General features: G+C 40.2%; 1 protein-coding gene across 15 annotated transcripts in view; it reads right to left on the bottom strand.

Annotated features, from left to right (window-relative positions):
* PRR14L (proline rich 14 like) overlaps positions 1-22917 on the bottom strand; it is a 58736-nt gene that overhangs the window by 21034 nt on the left and 14785 nt on the right. For 12 of the 15 annotated variants that reach the window (XR_006195571.1, XR_006195572.1, XM_042911690.1 and 9 more), the window contains 2 exons: positions 16475-16547; positions 983-6170 (listed from right to left, as the gene is read on the bottom strand). Coding sequence is in view for 13 of the 15 variants with exons in the window: in XM_042911678.1 (XP_042767612.1) it covers positions 983-6170; positions 16475-16547 (5261 nt within the window). In the remaining 2 variants the exon portion in view is untranslated. Of the gene's footprint in view, positions 1-982; positions 6171-14618; positions 14736-16474; positions 16548-22511; positions 22552-22917 lie in introns of those variants that run through there. The other 3 variants (XM_042911686.1, XM_042911689.1, XM_042911691.1) reach the window with 3 other exon arrangements.

The following is a 22917-nucleotide window of genomic DNA, read 5'->3' as shown; positions in this document are numbered from 1 at the left end:
GCCATGTTGAGGTTCTGGGGTGTTTTTCTGAAACGTTTTTATTTACTTAGGTTTCTGCTAAGATGCTCAAGGAACTTTCCAATATGTGCCAGACAGCTTTATAGTGACAGAGAATGACTCTACATAAGAGATTGCACAGATATACAAAGAACAAGGCCTCTCCCAGGCTGTTTGGAATTTTGAGGCTTGGTGGGTGTTGAATTTTTAAACTATAGCAATGATAAGGGCCAATTTAAAAAAAAAAAAATTAAGTTTCTGTTTATTCGAGGGATTACAAACAGGAAGATTTATCTATCATGTCTAAAGCAGATTTTTAGGGATATAATTCAATAATTTTTTTCCTATTATTTCTAATAAGAAGGTAAAATGATATTGAAATCATTTTCAACTATTCTAAGGGGTCAAACCACTCTTTTCCCGTTCACTTAAAATTCTACAAATTGTACAACTATAGTATGAAAATGCCAATCTTTGAAGCCTTTCTGCTCTAAAGAGAAATCCAGAGGTTCAGGAACTAGATTTAGTGATACCTACATAATTACTTTATTTACTTAAAAAGTACTTATTCTGTGCCCTAGTTATACACAAAATACTCAATTAGGTGCTGACTGTATATTTTATGAACAAGGTATCATAAGCCATTATTTGTCACTACTTGCAAGTCTTCTAACTTGTAATGGTATTTGTTTTTTGCAAGGTGGGGGCAAGGATAGAAAAGCAGAGAGTCAAAAGATTTGATAGTTTGCAGAATGAATTGGGCAGAACAAAGAATGGTAAAAATACAGGGGTAGATCCTGCAGGAAAACTAGAGGGGTCTATGCTTAAGAACTATGGCTACATTTTCTCAGCATAGATTTGGCACAGAAAACAGAAAATACAGGCACGAAGACTCTAAATAGCCTTGCATTTCCAGCCCTCAACTTTCCTCAGAGGTTGGAAAGCAAACATGGGACATTTGCAAAGAACAGGAGATGGATTTTACCTGTTTGTGGTGCTCAGAGTTGGCAGCCTCTTGCTGTGAGTGGAATGAAAAGTAGAGATTTCAAAGGGGCAGGTAGAAGGCCCACGCTGGCTCCAAATGGATAGCACTCGGCCCACCGAGTAGGGCAGAGAACAGAAGACCTTGTCTGCTATGGAGGCTGGAGATCTTAACCCCTTTAAGCCTTGTGTAAACTGGGTCATGAAGAGCCTCTGCATTGTAGGCATGTGACTGGAGAAGCTCCGTTTTTTTGTCCAGATTCGGTAACATCCAGGAGAACAAAGTGCTAGAAGTGTGTGAAGGCCAAGGACAGAGCAGCCTGCTCTGGTCTGGACTATGGCGGTGCCTCCATAGTCTTGGAGAGGACCTGGAGGCTGTGAAGGAGCCTGGGCATATGCCTGACCATGGGGGCCAGTGTCTTCCCTGAATGTGGCCATCCCAGGGCAACTGTGGGATAAGAAGAAAGAAAAGGTCCATTTGGGAGGTTGAGACAGGCACCTAGGGGCCTCTCCTAAGGCGAGCCTGGCTGGAGCACAGTGCTCAGGAAAAGTCCTTGGGGACTCAGTCATGCACTCAGAGCCCGATTTCATGTGAAAAGACATCGGGAAAATTTCGGAACCAAATAGCAGTGATGGCACCTTGTTGCTCAAATCTATGAAGCTCATTTTGATGGCTTCGAGCGAATAAAGTGTCAAGGGCTTACTGTTAGGTCTCTTATCCCATCCACTAGATGCCAAATATGGATTCAGCTGCATTGTATTGTATGAAAATCCATCCAGAAACCTTTTGTATCTGAGCCGCTTGTAGCTTTTAGCCACTGGAAGAAGTTCAGAGGAACATCGCCGATATCTTAGTTTCTGGGTCTTTGTGGCGGGGACCAGTCTGGAGGCAAGAATGGACAGCTTGTTTAGTAAGGCTGATTCTTTGGTAGGCTTCCTAACATTCAGGCTCCTCAAGGAATGGCACGGAGTCACCTTCTGCTTTGGTATGTGGCTCATTAAGCTCCTGGTTGGTACTGTTTCAGGTTCCAATTGTGCGGGTGCAGACATAGCACATGAACTGAGAAATCTGTGTGCTTTTGTGGGAATGGTTTCAGAGGAACTCTTTAAAAAGGCAGAACTTCTGATTTTACTTATTTTTTTCCCAATGTTGACTTGCTCCTGATAGGAAACTTTCTTACATGTTCGATGGGGCTGCTTCTTTAAGGGAAGCACTCTTTTCTGATATGAAGTGTTCCCAAAGGCACCGTGTATTTCATCACATCCAGCAGAGTTGGGGTTTTGTGCTTTCTGAGGGGCACCACGAAGGCAAGGATCTGTGTATGACACCATGTCTGTTTTTAATGGATGGCACAAGCTTTCCTCCTTTGGATTTTCCAGCTTCTGAAACTGTGCAGCAGTGCTGCCCTTGGCTAGCTTTGCTAGAGTGATTTCCTTCATCATGGTGGACTCACCTTTGCAATCCTTAGTTTGGTTCTTATCTTGCACTTCATCTGACAACACATTAGATGATGCACATTGTTCCAATATCCTGTGTGCGTCCTTTTGATGTAGATATTCCTCTTCATTCTGCAACATGTAGTCCAAAGCCCTCTGGCTTTGTAGCTCTTCAGTATCACCAAGCATCCTCTGGGATTTAGAGTGGGTCTGAGAAATCTCTCTCCCTTTATTATTACCAGCTTCTCTGGTGATCATCTTCTCAGACTCTTCACTGACAGTTAAGTAACCCAGGGGTCCCCTCTGATATGCTTCAGTTTCTTCTCCTTTCAACTTAGTTTCTGTTTCCATTGTCAAAGGCAAATTTTGCATACTGCTGTCTATTCTGAGTCCTTCACTAGAATTACTCCCATCCCCTGGCGCTCCTTCCTTTGTCTCAAGCAGGACTGTGCGGTGCTCTATGTTTTCACAAAGGATTTTACCATCTTTTGGTTTAAAAGGTTTTTTCAGCTCAGTTTCTCCACTATTAACATTACTTTCTGAATTTTCTTGAGAAAACAGATACAAAGGCATTGTCTCAATGGATTTCAGGCTCCCTATGGGAACAGGGCTCTCATCCGGGCATCCAGAAGACAGTAACTCTTCTGAGGAAATTCCAAAGGTATTTTCCTTGTCAAACTCAGAATTTATTTCCAGTCTTGATCCTTCAATCATTCCTTGTGTTTCTCTCAGGGATGCTTCTTTAACTTGCTCTTCATGATAAGTATTATCTAAGGACACATTTATACCATCCAATATTTTTGTATTTGATTCATGATCTGCAACAGACTCTATCTCACTGGCACAAGAGTCTGGACACACTTCCACTTCACAATCTTTTAATGATCTGCATACTTTCTCTTCACATGATTTTTTCATTTCCAGAGGCTCCACTTTAGAGGAAGTAGCATCTGGAAAATCTGAGTCCTGGTCAATCATTCTGATAAATGCACCATTCAGTTCTCCTCTCTGAGGCAGAGTACTCACTGAGGTATCCTGTAACGTCAGTCCATCTTGTCCTGCACCACCATCAAGGGTACTAGATGTCTGTAAGTCCAACATGCTTTCTGTAGACTTATTACCACAGTCTGTGTAGACAGTGTCTACCACGCCATCTGTGGACTCCTCACAACCAGAAATATGTCCATCGTCTCCTTTCAAATTGCCTTTCTTTGAACTACCACCAGACAAAGGGTTGTTACTGCCTGAACCAACTAACAGATCCTTTTGATTGTTGCTTACCTCTCTGTTAGGTTCTGTAACAGTCTCCCTCTCATCACCATGTAGTGTCTGCTTAGCTGGTTTATCTTCACTTCTGCATTCATCTGGTCTGTTTTGGTTACTCTGGCAGTCAAGAACTTTATCTCCTTTTTGATCAAGAGTTTCAACTGCTTGGCTCATGGTTTTGAAACTGGAGAACATAATAGTAGGAGACTGGTCCAAAAATTTTTCAGGGCTTGGAATGTTTGCAGATAAATTTAGTTCTGGTGTGGAACAGTCAGAGATGTTATACTCGCAAAACACGGTCTCTTTAGGTACATCCCATTCCTTTGCTTTCAGACTTTCCTCACGGGGCTGGGTGTGACTGGTGGTGGGAATGGTTTTGTCTGAAGCTTCACTACTTAACATGCCTACTGGTGTATCGTTTCTGATCTGATTTCCTGGGAGGCTGCCTTTAGTTTCTCCCCTAGCAAGTTCACTTCCTTCTGATGTGTAACCCACTTTATGGGTGCTACTTTCCGTGCAGACTTCTCTTCTTTGGGAGTGGTCACTGCTGTGCTGAAATGCATCTTCACACTTGGTTATTAAAGAGTTTTCAACTTCTAGGATGATTCTGCTGGACTCAAACTCAGCAGAAACAGAACACATGCTCTTTTCTCGTGCATTTTTATTTATACAATGACAGCTAGAGAGATCCTGAGATTGAACACTTTGACATTCCATAGCAGAGACCTCTTGAGGCAAGACTGCTGATTCTTTCTTTCTTGAGAGAAGGCTGGAATGTAGATGTACTATTCCTGAATCAGCCATCTTGTCTTTTCTTTCTAGGCTTCCTGGTTTGATGTTTAAGGTGGGATTGTTTGAAGAGGCACCACAGGTTTTGTCACCTGATGGAGAGATGTCTTTCATTTTTGTTTTGATGGGAATGGTCTGGGTATCAGCAGTGACATCTGCTCCATCCTCTAATGGAGGGTGATGGCTCTGTTGGGAATCCTCGCTTGTTGCTAAAGTCATCTCTTTGTTAGCTGACAACTTTGCATGGTCTTGAGAATTAAGCGGCACTTGATTTAAAGCACATTCACTTTCTATTTTGTTTATAACCAGTTCATTGGTACGAGGAAGTTCATTCATCTCACAGGCAGTGCTCTGCTCATCTAAATGTGAACTATCGTCCAGTGAGGTCTGTACAGCTTGTTCTGACTCAGGTCTGTAATCAAGTTCTAGGGATAGTGGTAACTGAGCAGTATCTTTCTTGGGTTTTGACACCTCATTCATAGGACTTATCTGGTCCTCTGGCATTAAACTCACAAGGGATTTTCTTTCATTCAGAAATTCATTACATGATGCTTCATTTAACGGGGTGTTGCCTTCCAGATTTTTCTGGGTGCAGACTAAGGAGTTAGAGTCTTTACTGTAAATCTTTTCAGTTACCATATTGGGCTCTATAGTGGTTGTCTGTTCTGGCTCTTCAATCTGCATTAAGGAGGAAAAACTGTTCTCTTCAGAGTGTCTGCCTGGATGGCTCATATCTGTAGAAGTTCCTCTATGGTCCTCATGGTTTGTCAAGCTACCTTGAGTGTCTAAAGTGATTTTTAAGTCATTTTTTTTTAACGTTACTTCCGTGGCTTCGGTGAAAGAATTGGGCACTAAAGAAACAGGGCTGTCTGTATGGATACTGTCTTGAATGCAACAGTTACCATGAATATTCACTTTTGGGGAGGTAACAGTCTCTTTTTCACCAGGACAATGACCATTAGCATCCTCTTCTGGTTGCCTGGCATTAACAAGAAAGAGTTCCCCTCTTTCACTCCTAAGGTTCAAAAACTGTTCATTTTCTCTTCTAGTAGCCAAGTTCTTGCTTTGATCACCCCCATCAAAACAGGAATTGTCTGTCTTCTTAGCAGATCCCTTCAGCAAGCCATCAAAACCACATGTTTCTAAGGATGTTGTTCTGGATTCTGGACCAGACAAACTTGATGAGAAATATGAAATGTCAGAATTTTCTTCTAAGCGTTCTACACAAACTACATTTCTTGTGGCCCTGGGACTGCCATGGGCAAAACTGTGGTTTTCATTATGGTGGCCGAGAATCTGTTGGTGATTGTCATCTGCTTCACAGACAAGGTTTAACTTAGACAACTCTTCCTTCTCACTGTCCACTTTGGAAATGGCACTGTTCCCTGGTAATAATGACAACCAAGAAGGACAAGTTTTTAATTCTTCACATTCTTTTTCTTTAGAAGATGCTTCTGTTAATCCAGGGTCCACAAAGATTAAAGGCTCTAGGGAAACTAATGTGCTGGTTTCTGAAACCTCACCACTGGTCATGGTTTTGTCTACTTCTGGGTATTCGCTGCACCCAGCTGAGAGACCTTTACTCACATTGCCATTCTTGTGTCCTTCATTATAATCCGTCTTAGTCCCATTGACCTTCATACCTTGTACTTCTTCAGTAGATATAAGCAGAGTTCCAGTTGTAATTTGTACATTTCCTTCTGCCCAAGAGAAATAAATCCAAATAAGTATGCAATCATAAAAAAAACAAAACCGTGTGCTATACTTTCATGAATTTAATCATGCAACCAACAGTGACAAAAAAGATCCAACTCAAAAAGCAAATTACAAAGTTAGTACACTGTACCATTGGTTTTGTTCTTTTATGCAAAATATGACAGAGGGCCACAAGTGTACTTGGCAGAAAATAGATAATTTTGAACTAACACCCTTCTCTTGGTATTAGTAATTTAAACGTACTTACATACCTAGATAATTAACTGTAATAAGGAAACTTATATGTAATCCAGAGTCTTAAGAAGCTTCCATTCTAAAACATTAATAAAGAAGACCCACAATAATAGCTTATATTATTCAATGACCATCTTATTACCTGAATAATACTAAATTAATCATAAATAAATTACCTCTTTGAAAAAGAACAGTTACACACAAAACCTATGTTAAAGAGATTAACATATAAGTTGAATATTAGTTTTGAACCAAATTACTTACAGTAACTGCTTCCCTACAAGGCTGGTCATGAGCTGGTAATTATTGAAGCTGAGTGACAGATACATGTGGGTTTAGTATACTCTCCACTTCTCAATAAATTAAAAACTTTCTACTATGAAACATTAAAAAACAAACAAAAAACTTTCTAAGAATGTAAATGCAATTCATAAAGAAGTTTTATTGTTCAGAATTTCTCTGAAATCCTAGGTATAAGATGCAGTATGAAGTTCCCTGAACTTGTTAAACTACAAAAAAAATTTTCTTCCTTGCTCTTTTTAGAAAACTAGCACAAAGTTATATACATGTAAATTATGTACATATTTGCATGCATACACATATGTTAACAAAATACCTGCACTAAACAGATAAAGCTAAATGCAAATCAATCTTCAACCTAAAGAACTAATTCTCACTAGAATATAAACTCCATGAGCGTAAGGGTCATGTTTATCTTGGTCTCTCCCTTTCCTTATTGCCCAGCATAATACCTGGTATATAATAGCACTCAATAAATCTGTGGAATTAATAAATGAATACAGTTAGGTCAAACCAACAAATGCTATCACTAGTGTCTTCCTAGAACTTCCTTATCCATTTCTCAACTGATACTGACAGCAGCAATTCTGAGAGAAAGAACAGCAACTCTGAAGGCAGGTGGGTTCTGTGATCTTACTTACCTCACTGAGTCTGTTTCCTCCTTTGAAAAAGAGGAGAAGTACACTTACCTCAGTGCTACTTTGAGGATTAAATTAAATAACACATGTAAACCACCACCTGGTACAGTGCCTGCCATTTAAAGAAAAACTGCTTTTCCTTTGCTCTGCTTTCTTTCTTATCTTACTGGACCTGAGAATAGTTAAAATGATAAACTTAATGACTATGCTAGGATAGGACACAATGTTTAAAAATGTTTGGAGTCAGCAAATACTTGATGGATAAATGCATATTGGATTCCACAAGTTTGTACAGATTCCAAAAACATAAGGTAGTCTCAAAATCCTAATGCCCTACATGGTATTTGTCTTTTTGAAACCAGCCTACTTTCTACATCATAGCAGACAATTCTACCCTATTTAGAAATTCCTAACTGCATTTACCCCAAATGGTTTAGTGTATCTCTTCTCCAGACACTATGGCATTCATTAAACCATTTGTGTAAATTCTGGGCTTTTCTACTCTGTTCCAGCACCATCTTAGTTGAATCCTTCATTATAACTTCTCAGGAAAGCTGTAAAACTCCTCCCTCTCCAAACTGTTCACTGTGCAAAGCCCTTAAGGCAAGATTCTCCCTCAGAGCCCTTACCTGCTGGAAGAATACCTGTTCTCAACTTAGTTGAGAATCTTAGGGAGGAGGTAGGGGAACACTCATTTCCCAGGTGGTATAATGCTGAAGGCTGGCTGGGGAACAGGGGTTGTGTACTGCTTGAAAACAAAATGATACTCTGCTTACTCCTTTACTTGACTGATTGACTGACTGACTGACTGGGGGAGCAGGCAGAGAGAGTAGACAGTCCCAGGTAGAGGATGTGGGACTTGAACTCACAAACTGTGAGATCATGACCTGAGCTGAAGTCGGATGCTCAACCAACTGAGCCACCCATGTACCCCTCTTTTACTTGTGGTTTTTTTTTTTTTTTTTTTTTTAATGTAGAGACTTTTTTTTAAAGTTTATTTATTTTGAGAGAGGGAGAGAGGGAGAGAGGGTGAGAGGGTGAGAGGGTGAGAGAGAGAGAGAGAGAGAGAGAGAGACAGACAGACAGTGGGACAGGGGCAGAGATAAGGGAGAAAGAGAATCCCAAGCAGGCTCTGTGCTGTCACCACAGAACCTGATGCAGGTCTCGAACTCATAACTGCACGATCATGACCTGAGCTGAAGTTGGACACTTAACCGACTGAGCCACTCAGGTACCCTCTTTTACTTTTCAATTAACCACATTGACTTTGAAATCTCAAAGAATTTCATTTCATTTTATTTTACACGTTTATTTATTGACAGAGAGAGAGAGAATGCAGGAGAGGGGCAGAGAGAGAGAGGGAGAGAGAATCCCAAGCAGGTTCCACGTTGTCAGTGCAGAGCCTGACGTGGGGCTTGATCTCACCAACCATGAGATCATGACCTGAGCTAAAATCCAGTGTCAGATGCTTAACTGACTGAGCCACCCAGGCTCCCAAAGAAGCAGGAGTTTAATGATCACTGAGGACCGAATACCCAACACTGACCTAGGCACATATCAGGTCAATGATAGATGTTGTCTGAATGAAGTTAGGAAAGTTGTTGAAAGTATTAGGTATACTCCCATCCAGCAACTTCACTTCTGGGTATATATTGAAAAGAAATGAAATCACTATTCTAAAAAGATATGTGTACCCCCATGTTCACTGCAGCATTATTTACAGAATGAGACATGGAAACAACCCTAAATATCCACTGATGAATGAATGGATAAAGAAAATATGCCTCATAAAAAAAAAAAAAGTACATATGTATATTGGAGGGTGAAACATGTATTCTGTGAGGTATGCGCCCATTTTAGAATCACAGGCATTTCATTACCTCAGCTGAAGGTCCTTAGATTTGTAGTTTTATAACCATTGAAAAAGTGTTTATGTTTGCAGAATTTGACACACTAATCCTGAAACTCAAATAAAAATGCAAGGGAAGGGCACTTGGATGGCTCAATCAGTTAAGCCTCCGACTTCGGCTCAAGTCATTATCTTGCGGTTTGTGAGTTCCAGCACCATGTCGGGCTCTGTGCTGACAGCTCGGAGCCTGGAGCCTGCTTCAGATTGTGTCTCCCTCTCTCTCTCTGCCCCTCCCCTGCTCTCACTCTGTCTCTCTGTCTCTCTCAAAAATAAACATTAAATTTTTTTTTTTTTTTTTAAATGCCAAGGGACACATAATAGCCAAAATGATCTTGAAAAAGAACAAAGATGGGAGACTCATGCTTCCTTTTTTTTTTTTTTCTAAATTTTTTTAACGTTTATTTATTATTGAGAGATGGAGAGACACAGAGCATGAGCAGGGGAGGGGTAGGGAGAGAGGGAGACACAGAATCTGAAGCAGGCTCCAGGCTCTGAGCTGTCAGCACAGAGCCCAAAGCGGGACTCGAACTCACAAACTGCGAGATCATGACCTGAGCTGCAGTTGGTCGCTTAACCAACTGAGCCACCCAGGCGCCCCTCATGCTTCCTGATTTCAAAAACAAAGTTGCAGTAATGGAAACAGTCCAGCCCTGGCACAGGACAGACATAAAGAGCAAGAGAAGTAGAACTGAATGCCCAGAAATAAACTCTAACACATATAGTTAGTCAACAGATTTTTGACAAAGCAGCTTTTCAACAAATGGTGAATGGTGCTGGGGTAACTGGATACCCACATGCAAATGAATAAATTTGGATCCTGTCTTATACACAAAAATTAACTCAATGTAGATCAGAGACGTAAATGTAAGAGCTGAAACTATAAAACTCTTAGAAGTAAACACAAGAGTATTTCTTAATGATATTGGTAAAGAGTTCTTAGCTAAGATGCTGAAACACAAGTGATAAAAAGAAGACTGATAAATTGAACTTCATCAAAACTAAAATCTTTTGTGCTTCAAAGGAAAACCAAGAAGTGAAAAGGCAGGCAACCCACTGGTGGGGGAAAATATCTGTAAATCATCTATCTGATAAAGGATCTATATTTAGAATATATAAAGAATTCTCATAACTCAATAATAAAAATGGGCAGAGGGAGTGTAACTCCCCATTCCTTAGGTACAGGCATAGTGACTTCCTTACAAACAGAACAGTATGGAAATGGGGTGAGGGAAGTAACCTGACAGTGGAGAACACTCACAAACACTACTTCATGTTTATAGTATGTGCCCTTGATATGATGTGATGAAAATGGCACTTTACCTGTGTAATTTTCCTCCCCCAAACCTGTAACTCCACTCTTATGATAAAAACATAAGATAATCCCAATGGTGAGCCATTCTACAATATACCTGACCAGTAACCTTCAAAACTCTTAAGGTCTTCCCAAAACAAGGAAAGTGTGAGAAACTGTCACAGTCAAGAAAAGCCAAAGGAGACCTGAGGACTGAATGCAATATGGTACCCTGGATGGGATTCTAGAACAGGAAAAGGATATTAGGTAAAAACTAAGGACACTTGATTAAACTTCAGTTAATAATAATGTATCAACATTGTACAATAACAAATGTATTTACTAATACATTAACAATAGAGGAAATTGTGCATATTGGGGGTGGGGGTGTGGTTAATGGAAACTGTATTATCTGCTCAGATTCTCTGTAAATCCAAAATTCCTCCAAAAATAAATTATTAATTTTTGAAAAGTTAAAAAAAAAGCAAAGGCTTCAGACATTTTCCCAAAAATATACAAATGGTCAATGAGCACATCGAAAAATGCTCAACATCATTAGTCATCAGAGAAAAGAAAATCAAAACCACAATACCACTCCACATGCATTGAAATGGATATAATTTAAAACAAATCAGAAAATAACAAGTGTTGGACAGGATGCAGAAAAACTAGAACCTTCATGTGTTGCTGGTGGGATTGGAAAACAGTGCAACCATTTTGGAAAATAGTTTGGCAATTCTTCAAAATGCTGAACAGAGTTTCCAATAACCCACCAATTCTACTCCTAGGTATCTACTCAAGAGAACTGAAACCTTATATTCACACAAAACCTGTACATAAATGCTGACAACAGCATTATTCGTAATAGCCAAAGAGTGAAAACAACCCAAATATCCATCAGATAAATGGATATGATTAAATATTAGTCAGCCATAAAAATTAATGAAGTACTTTAAAATGCTAGATCATGGATGAACCTTAAAAATCTTTATGCCAAGGGGTGGCTAGATGGCTTGGTTGGTTGAGCATCTGACTTTGGCTCAGGTCGTAATCTGGGTTCATGGGTTTGAGCCTCGCGTCAGGGTCTGTGCTACAGCTCAGAGCCCGGAGACTGCTTCTGATTCTGCATCCCTTTCTCTCTGCCCCTCCCCTGCTTGTGCTCTGTCTCTGCCTCTCAAAAATAAATAAATGTTAAAAAAAAATTAAAAAAAAAAAATCTTTATGCCAAGTGAAAGCAGTCACAAAAGACTACACATTGTAAGGTCTCATTTATATAAAATATCCAGAACAGGCAAATCTATAGAGACAAGAGCAAATTAGTAGCTGGAAGAGATTGGGGGTAAGGAAGAATGGGGAACAAAGAATGAATGTTAAGGGGTACAAACATGTTTCTTTAGGGAATGATGAAGAACTGTGGTGATGGCTGTGCTCTATATTTAAGAAAACCACTGAATTGTCTATTTCAAACAAATGAACTTTATAGTATGTAAAAATTATACCTCAATACAACTGTTTTTAAAAGAGCACTTACTCCCTGATTGTAATACAAGTAACATAAAAAAACTTAGACTTTTTTTGGTGTTATCTCCATATAACCATAATTAGGGACAGACATGCTGGAGGTTGACAAGGATTTAACAGTATTTCTGTCAAAGCCTTTTTTCCTGGGTCAAAAAATCAAGTGGTGAGACTGGGGCACTAAATATGACATTCATTTTGGCATATCCTACATCTTGTCCTCAGAAAAATGTGCCAAGGTTAGCAATATTGTCATGTCTTATAAAATGAAGCTCTCCTGTGGGGAGGCTCACAGTGGTAGGTAGGAGGACAGTGGCAGACAACCCTACAAACTTTTGTCACTTCCTTAGCTTCTTCTGACCACTGAACATGTGATTTTCTAAATTACAAATGAATTAATAAAGGAGTTGAAAAAGGATCCAACTGCTTATCTGGAACTCATATATTGCTGGTAGGAATCCCAAATGGTATAACCACTCTGGAAAACAGACTGGTAGTTTCTTTTTTCTTAAAAAAATGTTTTTTAATGTTTTATTTTATATTTGAGAGAGAGAGGGAGAGCGAGCACAAGCAGGGGAGGGGCAGAGATATGGAGATAGAATCTGAAGCAGACTCCAGACTCTGAGCTGTCAGCACAGAGCCTGATGCAGGGCTTGAACTCACAAGCAGTGAGATCATGACCTGAGCTGAAGTTGGACACTTAACCAACGGAGCCACCCAGGCACCCCTCTTTTTTTCCTTTTAAACTTTATTTATTTACTTTGAGAGAGAAAAGGGGGAGAGAGAGAGAGAAGCGAGTGTGCACTCCAGCAGGGGAGGGGCAGAGAGAGAGGGAGAGAGAGAATTCTCTTGGGAATGAATTTGGGTCCCCTGCACTGAATCTTGGGATTCTCTCTCTCCCTTTCTCTCTGCCCATCCCCTGCTTGCTCTCCCTCTCTCTCTCTCAAAATAAAGAAAAACATTAAAAAATGTATCTATTCCCTCAAATGCTCTTCCAATTTCTTGTGACCCTCCTGATTTCAAAGAATTTCCACATAAGCTTTCACAGAGATTGCAACTGTGGGAAGTAAGTGCCATATCAACCCACTTCCAAGGAACTCTTAGAAAGAAAACACAACAATAAACCCCTGATAATGTCAGTTCTATAAAATATTACACAGAATTACGAGGAAACAGTCATACTAAAACTCGGAACAGTGGAAAGGAGAGGCACCAGTCAGTATCTGACAGAAGGACACTCTCCCTTTGTGAAATGGACCCTCAACTACCAACACCCATCACTGCTCCCCCATGCCCTCTTCTCACAAGTCTTCCCTACAGCAATCAAAAAATAAGGAACAATTGGGGTGCCCGGCTGGCTCCATCAGAAGAGCACGAGACTCTAGATCTCAGGGCTGTGAGTTCAAGCCCCATGCTGGGTATAGAGATTACCTAATTAAATAAGTAAAACTTAAAAAAAAAGAAAGGAAGGAACGATGGAAGGAAGAAAGGAGGAACAATCTGTGAAATAGAACCCTACCAATTAAAGATGACTTTTGGTTAACACAAATGTTCTTTTAAAGGGTTAAATTTGTTCTAATTTCACCTAATTGAGCCACAGCAGACATGACTGTAAAGAACCTCAAAATTCTGAATACCATGCTAACTTGGAAGTATCGTGAATGGGACATTTATTTAGAGAAGAAAAAACAACACAGCATAGGGAGAATGTGGTAGCCTTAGGTTCACCTGCTGAACACCTCAGTGCAGGGGACCCAAATTCATACCTCAGCAAATTTATAAATTACTGCATAGTGCTGACCTTTGAGGTGCCCCCCCACTCAGAGGAAGCAAAACCAAATATAAATAAAACTACGTAAACAATTTACAGTGTACCACAGAGCACACACTTAAAACAAAGGTATCAAGGATATACCAGTTTTCATCAGGAAAACTTATATCTAATATGTGCAGGACCAGGATATGTGTGGGCAAAGTGAAAATTCTGGCAGCTGGGGTCCCCAGAGGGAATGTACAACCAAGCTTCCAAGAAACATCATTTATTTCTCAAGTCTGTAGTCAATGACAGGTTGACAGATGCTTGACCTTAACCCTGGCAAAGTGAGCTGAGATGCTGGCCACACTACAGCAAAGTACGTGCGTCTGTTTGACTGAAATCCACAGTGGCAGCCTGTGTGTTCAATTGTTTCAGAAGCCTACCTTCATAGAACCTTCCTTTCTGCCTTGCTATGACTGGCTAGGTCTCTGCACAGCAGACCTTGTTTCCTCATGTGTAACAAAGGCACACCTTGGAAGGCTCTTTGGGGATTGAGTGGAAGAATATATCATAGTCAGGCACTGGGTCACTGCTGCTGAAAACTCTAGTAGAGGTGCTGTTTTCAAGTTCCTCCATATCAAACTGAGAATACTGCACATGACTTTGGGGGGAAAAACAATTCATTTTCCCAATTTAAGTCATTAAAGAAGAATAGTTATCAGGACAGGAAGAAAAGTGCCCCAAAGTAGTTTATCTGAGGATACTTTTCAGATGAGCTCATCTTACCCACGTCCATTGTGGACCAGACTTTTAGGTGGACAGAAACCAGGTAAGTCTGGGAAGGCAGATTTCCTCAGAAAAGTATTCCTCAGAAAATAACTGATTCTTCTGTCTCCTCTCCACCTTTTTTTAAGCATTTATTCATTTTTGAGGGAAAAAGAGACAAAGTGTACGTGAGGGAAATGCAGAGAGAGAGGGAGAACCCAGAATCCAAAGCAGGCTGCAGGCTCTAGGCTCCGAGCTGTCAGCACAGAGCCCAACATGGGGCCCAAACCCACAAACTATGAGGTAATGACCTGAGCCAAAGTCAGACACTTAACCGACTGAGCCACCCAGGCACTCCAGTTTTTTGTTTTTTTTTTTTTTTTAATTAAGTAATCTATGTGCCCAACATGGGACTTGAACTCACAACCCTGAGATCAAGAGTTGCGTGCTCTACCAACTGAGCCAGCCAGGTGCCCCCTGATTCTCCTGTTTAAAGGCCAGTTCAGTGTTAAATGAAAGTGTAGTTCAACAGACACTAAATTTTGTGCTAAGATGTGGGTGAAAATATACCAATATACCGAAGACTCAATATAGCAATACTGAAGCCCCATTGAAAAGATATTTGGGGGTCGTAGTGCTAAAAACGGTCCCAAATAAAGCCCTAGGAACTGGGGGAGACATGTAAAAAGAACATTTCTGATCTTCAGAATTTTAACCTATATTGGACAGCCAAGCCTTTAAGCCACAAAGGAAATCTCCAGCAGCAGGAAGCAGGGTAATAAACTGGGACAAGTGCCCTTTCTCATAAGGACGATTTGTGCTTCCTTTTCTGTCTGGGCTGCCAAGAAGCAGAGTAGTCAAATCTGATGTTTTATCACAGTAACAACATGTTCGTATAATCAAACATACTTACTGTATTTTCTCTTTTTTTGGTGGTTTTGATTACATTTTTAACCTTAATTGCATAATATATACACATAGTCCTCTCTAAAGTTACCCAAGATTACTTTAAGCTGGGGACTGGGGAGAAGAATTTTGGCTCAGTACTCTGTGTCTCGGCTTCCTCCTCAATTAGTCAATCTAATCAATCTAATCAATCAATCTAATCTAATCAATCTATCAAACTAAAAGTGGTATCTCAGATGCCTATATCTATTCATTGTTTTGAGGAGCAAAACAATATTGGAAATATAGTTGCTTTGACAATTCTCAAGGTGGCCTGGAGTGAACCCTTTCTCCCATCCCTGCCTAGGGGAAGAACAGAATGCACTCCACAGCACTGAACTGGGCAGGGTCGATTCCTCCCCATCCATGTTAACCCTTCCGAGGAGGCAGTTCAGTTTTATAAAATCAAATAAAAGATTTCACATCAGCAATTAAGGTTCAACCCCCCATCAATAAGGACTCATAAAAAAAAGTGCGAGGCAAACTGCTGTCAAAACGAAGGCACTGCTTTGGGTGGCTGGCTGGCTTATACAGTAGAGCATGTGACTCTGTCTCTGCTGCAAGTCCCACGCTGGGGGCAGAGTTTACTTAAACAAACAAACAGGGGCACCTGGGTGGCTCAGCTGGTTAAGTGTCCAACTCTTGATTTCGGATCAAGTCATGATCTCATGGTTTGTGGGATCGAGCCCCGCTTCACCAAACCTGCTTGGGATTCTCTCAAAATAAACAAACATTAAAAACAAACAAACCCCCCAAAACCTAAGACATTGCTAGGTGTCTTCAAGTATGTCCATGGGTAATATCAAGAATTTCTACAGTTAAGTCCATCTTGCAAGCCAGGGACTTGCATTCCCAATGCACAACAGAAAATGTGAACTAAAACAGTGTGTGTAATAAGTGGAAAAAAGAAAAGAGTGGAGAGAGATAAATACCTTTGTTCCTCAAACAGTCTTCAGGGAGCCCTGTGCATAAATGTTCTTTGCTTGACTGCATCAGGAGGTCTTCCTGCAGGAAGAAAATCCAGTGGTCAGGGAGGATTCAGAGATGCCTGAACTCATGAATGCAAATTACCATCTGAGAAATTTCTTTATGATTCCTGGAAATCCGCTAGCAGTCACAAAGATTGGCAGCTAAAAGAAACCTCAAATTTAAAGAAATAAAATCAATAAAAACTTCCACTTTTGGGAGCACCTGCGAGGTTCAGTTAAGCGTCTGACTCTTGATTATGGCTCAGGTCATGATCTCACCATGGTGAGATTGAACCCTTCATCGGGCTCCACTCTGAGTGTGGAGCTTGCTCCCCATCTGCCCCTCTCCCCCATTCACACTCTAAAATAAAAAATAAAAAATAAAAAATAAAAAATAAATAAATAAATAAATCATCAACAACAACAACAACAAAAACAACAGAAACCTTCCACTTCTCTAGAATTTGAGCTCGAAACACCAAGTTTTCTAAGGTCTGGACAATAATAGAGGCTTATTAATATGTTGACCTGCAGGTCCAAACAAAACCCCATTAATACCTTCTGAATCAAGAAACAAATTGCTGCAACAAATTAATTTTAATTTCATCTGAAAGGAAAATAGCAACAAATTGGATGTATGTCAGTCCTTAACCATTCTAAAGATCATGTACTCATTTTCTTTCCAAACTTCTTAAAAGGGCTATTTTTTCTTTTCATCCCCCTTCATTTAAGGGAGAACATCCAAAAGAGGACACCATCACTGATAACCAGTTTTCTCCTACAGAAGGAATTCAGGAAAATGGGAGGGGGTAGTGGCAGAAAGTGCAGGTTGCAACAGCAAATGGCCTCAAGGCCTATGAGGTAAGGGTTGACCAGCTAGGAGACACTGACAGACCTAAGATGGCTGTTACACGAAGCTCTCCTGAGTCACCTCTTTTCCCCTGCCTTAAGATTACATTTTTTTCACGCTGATTTAATTGGTAAGTACAAGATACTGACATGCTATGTATCTAAATCTATAGACACTGGTATTATTACTACTTCTCATCATTTTTACAGCACTTCAAACCAACCCAAAGCAAGCAAAAGCCATTTGGAGCCTGAGCAAAGTTCTGTGGTGGAAACAGAACCCAGAACTGAGAGGAAAGATAAAAGCAATGGTAAGCACAGGTAGATACAGGAAGAAATAAAACATTATCATTGCAACTGAGAGCATAGACTATTATATGTGAAGCTGGACTATTCTTTCATTTCCTTAGTGTGGAATACTTTTGCAAAGCATGAACTTAAAAACAAGTATCTCCCAGATAACTTATGGTAATACTACCATGTTTGACAAAGAAGTATGAGTGCTAGCATGATGTCAGACCCAACTTATTTGTAAAAGAGAACGGAAAGCAATTACTTACCACAGAAGGAATGATGGAATTAGAAAATCACCACTGAGCGACCATCATAGTAATAATTACCTCAACCAAGAATCATCAATGGCTGTTAAAACTAGTGGTTAAAAGTTTGAATGAGAAACAAATATTTACATAGTTTCAAAATATCTCTCCACAAGATACTTAATAATTCCATTGGGGAAAATAGTAAATTCACAGTGGAGAAACCTGGCAGACCCCACTTGAACAAAGTGATGGACTTCATCTCCCCAGGAATGAAGCACCCCAAAGCCATGTGCCTCCTGAGAGGATATACCAAGAACCAGCATCACTTCTGTGGGAATCCTGCTGCCAAAATGCAAAATCAGAATCTAATCATGAGGAAACACCACACAAGCCTAAATTAAGAGAAACTCTACAAAATAAATGGCCCGTACTCTTCAAAAGTGTCAAGGTTAGGTTGAAAAACTGTTACATATTATAGGAGATTTGAGACATGCCAATTGAATGCAACAAGTTCTAAGGATTTTTCCTAGACCAAAAAAACCATTTTCTTTTCTTTTGCTATATCAGTGCAACAATTGGTCAAATCTGAATATGGTTTGTAGATTAAATAAAAGTACTTGGATCAGTGTTAACTGCTTGATTTTGATCACCATACTGTGGTCACATAACAGAATGTCTTTGTTTGCTAAGGAAATACACACTGAAGTATTTAGGCATCATATCTGCAACTATGCTATCAAATTACTCAGAATAAAAAAAGCAAATGTGGTAAAATGTTAACATGTGAGGAATCTGCATGAAGGGTATATGGGAATTCTGTGTATTATCTGCAACTTTTCTGTAAGTCTCAAATTATTTCACAATAAGAGGTTAAGGAAATATCTTTATTTGTAGTTACATTTGATCCTTTTTCCAAAATGACACTTCTCCTGGCTCTTCCAGTTCTCAGGCTGAATGTTTTGGTGTGACATTAGATGTATTTAGAATATTTTTTCAGGCTAATACCTTATGGAAAAGACAGAGTGCTGGAATAAAATATTACAGGATGAGGAATCAGACAAGGCTCTGTTCCAACTTCAGGACTCCTACAGACTAGCTATATAATACTAAAGTACAAGCTAAGGTGGCTTTAAGAATAAATGGGGGCCATGTAACACCTACCAAGACGTCCCATCAGGACTGGATGCTCCAAGAACAGAAGCACTGATCATCTGTTAGACCTTAGACACTTGTTATCCCTTTCTGTGGGAAAAGCCAAATACGACTATCACCAATAGATCCTAGTATATGTCATGTGGAGTGACTAAGCTTTTCTGGGCCTAAAAGGACCTCTGCAAAGTGAGAGCTGAGCTCAGGTCAGCAATGTACAGGTTCCATACAGTTCCCTCAGATTGAACTGTGATGAGTTTGTACAACTAACCCTATCAGCTCCAGCTCCTGGAGCGGCTGCTGGGATTTTAGTTTTGTTCCACCTGCTGCTCTAAGGTTCTTAGCTGGAGGACCTAAAATACCCTGGTGGAGTGCCAAGCCAACTGCTTCAGCCATGTCCCTTTCTTCTTGGTTAGTTACAACTTATAACAGGGAAGGAGAGAAGCAGAAGCTAAGAGTAAGTGATTTCCTTTTTCCTCTGCCTTGCTGACTTCTTTTAAAAAATTCTGAGTTAAGAACCCTCAGATGGTTGGAGACCCTGTAAAGTTTAAAGTCTCAAATATGATCAGAGATTGACTAGGTTGACAAAGAAAACAGAGTGTGAAGCTGAGGTCAGAAGTGAGAGACGCCTCCTAACCACCACCAACACAGTGGTGGGTGATCTCCATATTAGGCGGGAACTCTACGAAGTCTGGGCCTCAAGTGTGGATAAGAGGAACAGAACAGCCCACGTGCAAGCAGTGGACATAATGATCCTGTGACTCCCCCGTGCCCCCAAGGTCAGCTAATAATATAATAAACACTTGTAGAAATTTATCAAATTTTTTCCTATAATATTTTACCTGCTAAATATTTGAACTTTCAGGATTTCTAGATGTAGAGTCCTAAACATTTTCTCTTCCACCTAAATTCTGCAAAATCTATTTTGAATGAATCAACTTCCAAGATGAAAGTTTACATGGATCCTTCTTTCAACATCAAGTGAAATAACCACTATAGTTTATAACACGTTATTAACTGTATAAAATAAGAAATGCCACAGGACAGTACAAAGTCATTTTCCAAACTGCCAGCAAACAAATTCTCTGCCTTGCACATCCAACAGGTCATCCTTCTACCCACTGCTTGGAATCAAAACCAACTTCTGATACTTCCAAGTTTTGGCAGATTTTAGAAAGGTCTTGAAAAACCATTCTTACTGTTCATCTGTAATCTTATTTCCCATTAAAAGTTTTATGTCCTAGAGGGGCGCCTGGATGGCTCAGTCGGTTAGGCGTCCGACTTCGGCTCAGGTCACGATCTCACGGTGTGTGAGTTCGAGCCCCGCGTCGGGCTCTGTGCTGACTGCTCAGAGCCTGGAGCCTGTTTCAGATTCTGTGTCTCCCTCTCTCTCCGACCCTCCCCCGTTCATGCTCTGTCTCTCTCTGTCTCAAAAATAAATAAACGTTAAAAAAAAAAAATTTAAAAGTTTTATGTCCTAGAAAAGATGCAATTCTCTGATTCATTCCTGTGAGACTCGTTTGCTTAGTGTAGGAAACACAAATATCTAAAGGAAGAAAACAAATATACATCAGACTCTTCAGCTTTTCTAAACAGGGTAGTTACAAGCTCCTCAGGGCCTGATTTATCTCTGAGCTGTGAGCCCTGCTTGTAACTGAATTCTGCTGAGCTTCTCTAAACCTGAGCTGGAGGCAGAAGCAGATGAATAAGGAAGGGCAGTGACTGCCCCATCTTCAGATGGGACTGCCCATACACTGAAGTGTGCAATGATGGGGACAACAGTATAGAGCAAAGGAGATACTTCCTACTACCTGGCATTTGTGGAAACGGCCATGATTAAGTTCATACTGAAGAACACTCTGAAAATAAAAGAAACTTTTATATCTCTAGATTATTCTTTCCCTTTCCTACCCTTGCATATTTAGAAAGGAACAGCTGTAGAACAGTAATTTTAAAACATCTTTACAGAGCTTAAAAAAGGAATTTTCCGGGGTGCCTGTGTGGCTCAGTCAGTTAAGCATCTGACTTCAGCTCAGGTCATGATCTCATGGTTTGTGAGTTCGAGCCCCGCATCAGGCTCTGTGCTAACAGCTCAGAGCCTGGAGCCTGCTTTGCTTCTGTGTCTCCCTTTCTCTCTCTGCCCCTCCTCCAATTGTACTCTCTCTTTCTCTCTCAAAAATATTTATTTCCTAAAGTTTACATGGATCCTTCTTTCAATATCAAGTGAAATAACCACTATAGTTTATAACACGTTATTAACTGTATAAAATAAGAAATGTGATTTCTTTCTCAAAAATATTTTTAAAAACTCTCAAAAATATTTTTAAAACTTGTTTAAACATTAAGTTGCTTCATAAAATAACATATTTTGTTGATTTTTCTTTTAACAACAAAAAACGATGTTTTGTTTTTTTTTTAAGTTTATTTATTTTTGAGAGAGAGAGGGTGAGCAGGGGAGGAGCAGAGAGAAATAGGAACGAAATCCAAACAAAGCAGGCTCTGCTCTGACAGCAGAAAGCCTGATGCAGGGCTCAAATTCACGAACCATGAAATCATGACCTGAGCTGAAGTCAGAAGCTCAACCGACTGAGCCACCCAGGTGCCACAATGATGAGTTTAAGAGATTAGATGAAGGGTGTCTGGGTGGCTCAGTTGGTTAAATGTCTGACTTCAGCTCAGGTCATGATCTCACGGTTCAGGAGTTCGAGCCCTGCGTTGGCCTCTCTGCTGTCAGCACAAAGCCTGCTCTGTATTCTCTGTCCCCCTCTCTCTCTGCCCTTCCTCCAACTTGTGTGCTCACTCTCCCTCTCTCAAAGTAAATAAACTTAAAAAATATATTAAAGACATTAGACAAGTGAATGAAGTGGATATTTAATATGACAGTTCATCAGAAACCACGATGTAGAAAAGCGCTTTTATTCCTAAAAACCAATGTAGTTCTCCTTGAACTGGGAAATTCACCAAGCTGACTGAACTTAGTCAAATTCATTTGACTCCTACAACGAATGCCCTAGAAGCCTAGGTGGCTGTCTTTCAAAATTACAGCAAGTTCTTATTGCTGGAGTCGGGCTCTGTTGAAGTCACTACCTTTTCCGTTGTGACAGATTTTGGTCCATAGGAAACAGAGAGGAGCGGGTAAGTTGTAATCTTTGAGTACTCTTTCCCAAACCCGAGTCAGTGCCCAACTGTGGGCCCCCTGCTGGTTTGACATGAGGAACAGCTGAAGGAATAAAACTTTGAAGGAAAAGAACTTTGTGGAATGTTGCTAAAGGCAAATCAAAGAAAAATCACAGAATCTTGGGATGGGAAAAGAACAGTTCTGAGGTTGATTGTCTAAACTAGAATCTCCTCTGCTTTATTTCTGACAGTCACTCAGCGTCTTCATAAACATGACTTTCCCGCACAACCTAATCCATTTCTAGACTCATCTAGACTGGTCTAGATGTTAAAATAAAATGTACCTTTCCGGGGCGCCTGGGTGGCGCAGTCGGTTAAGCGTCCGACTTCAGCCAGGTCACGATCTCGCGGTCCGTGAGTTCGAGCCCCGCGTCAGGCTCTGGGCTGATGGCTCGGAGCCTGGAGCCTGTTTCCGATTCTGTGTCTCCCTCTCTCTCTGCCCCTCCCCTGTTCATGCTCTGTCTCTCTCTGTCCCAAAAATAAATAAAAAACGTTGAAAAAAAAAATTAAAAAAAAAAAAAAAATGTACCTTTCCAATGGACTTAAATTTTGTCTCCCTCAACCAAGGTTTTTTTTTTTTTTTTTTTACCATTATATTTTGAAACTTTAAATGTTTTTAAAACAATTTAGAGATGTTTGATATACAAAAGTTTGCAAATATGGTTCAAAAAATTTCCTGTCATCTTTATC

This window comes from Panthera leo, chromosome D3 (assembly GCF_018350215.1).
Source record: "Panthera leo isolate Ple1 chromosome D3, P.leo_Ple1_pat1.1, whole genome shotgun sequence".
In the NCBI taxonomy this organism is placed as follows: domain Eukaryota; kingdom Metazoa; phylum Chordata; class Mammalia; order Carnivora; family Felidae; genus Panthera; species Panthera leo.
This window is presented reverse-complemented; position numbering and strand designations above follow the sequence as displayed.